This window comes from Neltuma alba, unplaced genomic scaffold, assembly GCF_004799145.2.
Source record: "Neltuma alba isolate B1F8T4 unplaced genomic scaffold, ASM479914v2 tig00002059_pilon, whole genome shotgun sequence".
Classification (NCBI taxonomy): Eukaryota; Viridiplantae; Streptophyta; class Magnoliopsida; order Fabales; family Fabaceae; genus Neltuma; species Neltuma alba.
This window is the reverse complement of record NW_021632723.1, coordinates 36867-43700: the sequence shown is the minus strand read 5'-3', so window position 1 is coordinate 43700 and position 6834 is coordinate 36867. Positions and strand designations below refer to the sequence as shown.

Sequence of the window (6834 nt, the reverse complement as noted above, 5' to 3'; positions counted from 1 at the left end):
AACCTTTTTCAAATTGCTAAAATTATGTGATTGGTTGATAATTGTAATATATGGGATCATAATTCCTAAGGGCTTATGTAATGCACATCTTGAAACTTCTCCTTGCTTCTTCCACCTTCCAAATGGCACCAAGAATAGCTTAGTCAAGAAGGAAGAAGATTTTTTACAATATACCCTGCATAACTTTCTACCAACTTAAGTAACTTTTGTACTAGTAGCACCATAATTGTCCCTGTTATTTTTGACCACCTATCCTCATCTTTTACCATTTACTTTTGAGACACCACCTATTTACTTTTGAGTCACCACCCCTTATAATGGTTTTCAAAAGAATAGAAATCCTTAGTAAAAAATAGTGGCTAAAAGTATTACTTTTCCTTCTAGAAATGCTTTCTAGAGTTCTAGGACTTAGAAAATTCCTCTTTCAATTTTAAAATCTCTTTTTAATTCCAAGAAAATTCCATGAATTTTTGTAGAATTTAACTCTCCCTATAGGTATTTCTTTTTTGAATTTCCTGAATAAAAGCCCTAATTGGCTTAAATAAGCTTTAAATATTTTTAAAGTTAATTTGGGGGTAACTTGGGAAGAAAATTACTTCTATAATGTTCTAAAACTCTCAAGGTATTTTATCCATATTTTTCCTAATTTTTTTGAGGCCTTGGAATACATGAAATAATTAAATTTGACTAATTTTCCTTAATTCGTCAAATATTACAAAAATTACTAGAAAATTAATATTAATTAATTTCCTTCATATTTTTAACTTCTAGGACCATCGTCCTATTCCAGAGAATTTTCTCCAATTTCTGGGGTTTTCTAGGAATTTTCAGAGCTTTCTGTCATATTTCTTTAATTTATATTGACTTACTCAAAATACTGAAAATTCCACTTTGGTCCCTATCCTGATTTCACATCAAAAGTTGTGCAATCTACATTAACACTAATATTCTGGCCCTTAACTATCTTTAGATTAAGTATACCTTGGTCATAAAATACTGGATATGACAATTCTCCCCTTAAATAAATTTCGTCCTCGAAATTTAAAAAGTACCTTTATCGAAAAGTTTTGGATACTTTTCTTTCATATCTTCTTCTACTTCCCAAGTTGCTTCCTCTATGGATAGTTCCTCCCAAACAACCTTAACTAGTGGGATCTGCTTATTCCTCAGTTGTTTGACCTTCCGATCAATAATGCGATCTGGTCCCACTTTAAAAGACAGGTTATCTTGAAGTGTAATATCATCGTATTCCACAATATGCACTGGGTCTAGATGGTACTTCTTTAATTCAGAAACATGAAAAACATCGTGTATCTAACTCAAGTTTAGGGGAAGGGCCAGTTTATAAGCTACTGGACGGACTTTCAAGAGGATTTGGAATGGTTTGATGTGCTTTAGATTCAGCATCTTTGTCTTGATGGATCGACTTACTCCTATGGTTGGAGATACCTTGAGAAATACATGATCTCTAGCCTCAAATTCTAAGGGCTTTCTCCTAATGTCTACGTAACTTTTCTGTCTACTCTGAGTTGTTAAGAGTCTCTGCCTGATAATCCCAATTTGTTTCGAGGTCTGATCCACTAAATTTGGACCATACATCCTTCTCTCGTTAAGTTCTGTCCAGTACAAGGGACATCTACACTTCTTGCCATATAGGGCTTCATATGGAGCTATCTGAATACTAGAATGGTAACTATTATTATAAGCAAATTCTGCTAATGGGAGGTACATATCCCAGTTTCCTCTGAAGTCTAGCACACATGCTCGCGGCATATCCTCCAAAGTTTGGATTATTTGTTTTGTCTGGCCATCTGTCTACGGATGGTATGCTGTACCAAATATGAGACTAGTGTCTATTTCTTTCTACAGAGATCTCTAAAACTTTGAGGTGAACCTTAGGTTTCTGTTAGATTTGATACTACTAGGGACACTGATTTAGCCCAATTATTCTATGTTATTTCATATCATTTTAAAGGTATTTATCATAGATTTTGGCTCCTTTTGATGATAATTGTGCTTAATTTAGATTAAGAGTCCTTGCTTTGAGTTAGTGTCTTTTTGAGGTTAAGATTGTCATAATTGGTTATTAATTGTATTCAGTTGATTTCTAGGACAATTGATGCTTCAAATTGTTGCTTTTTATTGTAGGACAATTGAGAATTGGAGCCAAGATCAAAGACCAAAGGATGACACAACACAAGATCAGAATATCAGCACTAATAGAGTTCGCCGCGGCGCCAAATTGAAATCTCCCCAGTAGTCTCTCGGGCAGAGTTCGCCGCGGCGAAATCACAAGATTAGGCGGAGCTCCTCTCAGGCATGCTTCGCCGTGGCGAACTCTTCGTATCAGCAACGCCAGATCCGGATCAGAACGCGAAAATGGAGCTTCTAATCATATGATCCGACCTAGATGGACCCCTAAAACCCTTAGAAACCCTATTTTTGACCATATACTCCATTCCATCTCCTACAACACCTCTATTCTCCCATCTTCTTGCCTCTCCACCTCCATCTTCTTCCCCATCCATTTCCTTCATCTTTCATTCACTCCATCTCAATTCCTTCCACTCCCAGCTACCATGGCCGACAGATTCACTTCAGTTGGAGCTTTTCTTGAAGCTATGGAGAGCTAGGGTTTATCAACTCTTGAAGAATGGTGGTGTGGCTTGAGTTCCTAAGCTTCAAAGGGGAGTTTAGTTTCAGTTTGCAATTTTTAGCTATGATTTATGGCTTTCTAGGTCTAGGAGTTGTAATTTCTTAGTTAGGAATTTGGTGAAGGGAATTAAAAGACGACGCGCAGCGGAAAATTTTAAAACTTTCAATCCCTTGCCCGGATCTACCGATCGCGTTTAAGTCAGGTAGTAAGAAGCATTACCTTCGGTGTTCGATTTCCTGGTGACTCGATGATTCGGCCGTTCAGGATGCTTCTGTTCGCCTCCTTTGTCGTTCGAAGTCGACAACTCCGGTCGACTTCCTCTACCGGTATCCACACGAGTAGCCCTCAACCTCGAACGGCGTGCTAGCGTCTATGTCCGTCTAGGGTTTTGAAAATCCGTCCTCTCTCCTCACTTTTGGCCATCCCTTATCTCCTTAGTGCTTTCACTCTCTCACTCAAAACCCTAGCTCCCTAGTATCGAATATATAGGATGCTATAGGTATTATGAGTGATATTTTAATTTCGAAATTAATCCCAAATTAATTCCAAAATTAATACAATATCAAATATTGCATAATTAGATAAGAGAACAATTAAATAAATACGGTTTATATTAAATCCGTCTCACAGATTTAATTCACCTATTTATCTAATTCAAAAATAAAGATATGACGGAATCAATTTACATAGATCTAATTTATCCTTATAAATTAAATCTAACAATTAATATCTCTTATATTTATATATAATATATATTGTTTAAAGAGTATTGAAAATTCACTCTTGCATATTATTTCATATGATGTGGGTACAATTTATAGAGTCTCATACCATCCGGTTACAATCAAATAATAATTGAAAGATATTGCAATATCACAAGAAATCAGGAATTTATTGCCTAGCTAGAATCAAGGGTAATTAATGGAGAGAATAAGGAGAGAAAATCAGGGAGGAGATCAAGGGCTTCTAACACTCCCCCTCAAGCTGGAGAGTAGATGTCAACCATTCCCAGCTTGCTTTGAAGCCCTTCAAACTTGACTCTGGCTAACGGTTTGGTCATGATGTCAGCAATCTGATCAGTTGAACGCATATAGTTCAAGTTAATGATGCCATCCTCGACCTTTTCTTTGATGAAGTGCCGATCAATGTCAACATGCTTTGTTCGGTCGTGATACACAGGGTTCTTGGTCATTTCAATGCTGGCTTGATTGTCACACCAGAGATTCATAGGTCCTTCATAGGAAATTCTCAATTCCTTCAGAAGTCTAATCACCCACATTCCTTCACATACCCCCAGGGCTACAGCTCTTAGCTCAGCCTCAGCACTGCTTCTTGAGACTACTGTCTGTTTCTTGCTTCGCCAAGTGACTAAGTTTCCCCAAACATAAGTACAGTATCCTGTGACAGATCTTCTGTTGTCCACAGCTCTCCCATGATCTGCATCAGCGTAGACCTCTATGCTCCTTGTACTCCCCTTTTTAAAGAATAGTCCTCTTCCAGGGTTGAGTTTGAGGTAGGTGAGGATTCTGTATACTGCTTCCATGTGTTCTTCCTGGGGTTGATGCATAAATTGGCTTACCACTCCAACTGCATAGCTAATGTCAGGCCTTGTATGAGTCAAGTAGATTAGTTTGCCCACAAGTCTTCTGTACCTTTCTGAGTTAACTGGTGTCCCTTTTGGTTTCACTTCCAGATTGCATGACTCTTCCATAGGAGTCTCACTAGGTTTAGCCCCAAGTATTCCTGTTTCGTGGAGTAAGTCCAGTGTGTACTTTCGTTGGGACACACTTATACCCTTTTTGGATCTAGCAACCTCCATTCCAAGAAAGTACTTCATTTGGCCTAGGTCCTTCACTTGGAATTCCCTAGCTAGGGCTTTCTTAAGATGGGAGATAGAAACCTCATCACTGCCAGTTATGACTATATCATCCACATACACAATTAGGATCGTTACCTTTCCATCACTGTGTTTGACGAAAAGAGTGTGATCAGCTTGTCCTTGAATGTAGCCAAACCTTTTGATCGCTTTGGCAAACCTGTCGAACCATGCTCGTGGAGATTGTTTCAAGCCATATAATGATTTCTTCAATTTGCAAACTGAGTTGGGTGGAGCTATTACTCCATCTAGAATTTCCATGTACACTTCCTCCTCCAAATCTCCGTTTAGGAAAGCATTCTTCACATCTAGCTGATGTAGGGGCCAATCAAGGTTGGCAGCTAGGGACAGGAGTACCTAGATGGTGTTGAACTTTGCCACAGGAGCAAACGTTTCTTGATAATCAATCCCATAGGTTTGGGTGTACCCTTTGGCAACTAATCTTCCTTTGTACTTGTTGATGCTACCATCAGGATTGAATTTAGGGGTGAAGATCCACCTGCAACCCACTGCTTTCTTGCCCTTAGGAAGTGTGGTGATATCCCACGTGTTATTCTCCTTCAAGGCTCTCAACTCCTCATATGCAGCATGTTTCCAATTAGGATCTGTTACAGCCTGTTGAAATGTTTCTGGAATTTTCACCTGTGAGCTATTCACTACAAAAGTTTGCATTCTCGCAGATAAATTGCCATAGGAGACAAATTTTTGAATAGGATGCTGAGTACACGATCTTACCCCCTTTCTAAGTGCAATAGGCCATCCCAGCTCTTCAGGATCCAACTCCGGATTGGAATCATGTTGCTGCCTTGGAATGGAAGGAACCCTACTACTACTGTCCTGTTCACCTGATTGAGGACTTGAGTGCTCTGTCACCCCTGCATCAATTTCAGCATTGGTTTCCATTGGGTGAGGGGTGTTTGTGGAGTTTTGGTGTTCTGGAGAAGGTATAGTAGTAGGGGTTTTTGGTTCCGTTTCCGGCTCAGGGATGTTGTCTTGAGGTGGTATGGTTATAGGTTCGGATGTAATTAGCCATTCTACTCCATAGTGCTCCCCCTGAATGGGTAATTTGGGATAGTAAGCATCATCCTCATAAAAGACTGTGTCTTTGGAGATTATAAGTTTTCTGGTGGTGGGACAATAACACTTATACCCCTTTTTGGTGGAGGAATATCCGAGGAAAATGCATTTTTCTGCTCTAGCACCTAGTTTGCCTCCATCATGTTTATGGACAAAGACGACACACCCAAAGACCTTTTGAGGGATGGTATTGATGATAGGTGAAGTGGGGTAAGTCTCGAGGAGCTTTTGAATAGGGGTACTAAAGTGGAGAATTTTAGAGGCCATGCGGTTGATAAGATAAGCTGCGGTTAGTACAGCATCTCCCCAAAACAGATTTGGAACATTTCTTTCCATCATAATAGCTCGGGTTACTTCCAAAAGGTGTCTATTCTTTCGCTCAGCAACTCCATTTTGTTGAGGAGTATAAACACATGAGGTTTGGTGATGGATTCCCTCCTGCTCAAGAAATTCCCTAAAGGCTCCACTCACATACTCTTTGGCATTGTCACTTCTCAGGACTTTGATGGTAGTTTGGAATTGGGTTCTCACAAACGAGTAAAAGTTTTTGAAAATTTGTAGGGCTTCGGATTTCTCTTTCATAAGGTAAACCCATGTGACCCGGGTGTGATCATCTATGAATGTGATAAACCATTTTGTGCCTGTTCGGGTGTTGGTTTTGGCTGGTCCCCAAATGTCGGTATGGATCATTTTGAACGGGGTAGAAGGTTTGTAAGTATGTTTGGGATAAGAGGCGCGAGTTTGTTTAGCAATTTGACACGTTTCACATTGGAAAGGAGAAGAATTTTTATTGAATAAAGTTGGAAACACATGCTTCATATAATCAAAGCTGGGGTGGCCTAATCTTTGATGTCACAACATTACATTTTTATTCTGAGAGTTGGAGCTAACCATAGCTTTCTTTGCTCCTGCTATCTTCATATCCTTTCCTTCAAAGTAGTAGAGTCCATCCCATTCTTTAGCAGTCAAAATCTTCCTCCCCGAGGTCGAATCCTGAAAAACACATTTAACATCATCAAATATCACCCGACATGCTTTCCCTTTAGTTAATTTGCTCACAGAAATAAGATTGCAAGTAAGAGCAGGGACAAACAAAACATTATGGATTTCCAGATCTTCAGATAGAGCCACACTGCCAACACCCTCAACTTTAGTATACAGTCCAGTTGCCACTTTTACTCTAAGGTTCTCATGGCAATATTTGAGGGTTTTGAAGAAGGACTTA

At 39.3% G+C, this 6834-nt stretch overlaps 1 protein-coding gene across 1 annotated transcript; it reads right to left on the bottom strand.

The window, feature by feature from the left end:
- Window positions 1-1052: 1052 nt before the first annotated feature.
- On the bottom strand, window positions 1053-1773 carry LOC114716129 (uncharacterized; the record flags this gene model as incomplete). Its single annotated transcript, XM_028901066.1, has 2 exons — window positions 1363-1773; window positions 1053-1281 (listed from the first exon to the last, which is right to left on the bottom strand). Coding segments are annotated over exons 1-2 (640 nt in total), but the record flags the coding sequence as incomplete, so codon positions are not given.
- Window positions 1774-6834: the final 5061 nt, after the last annotated feature.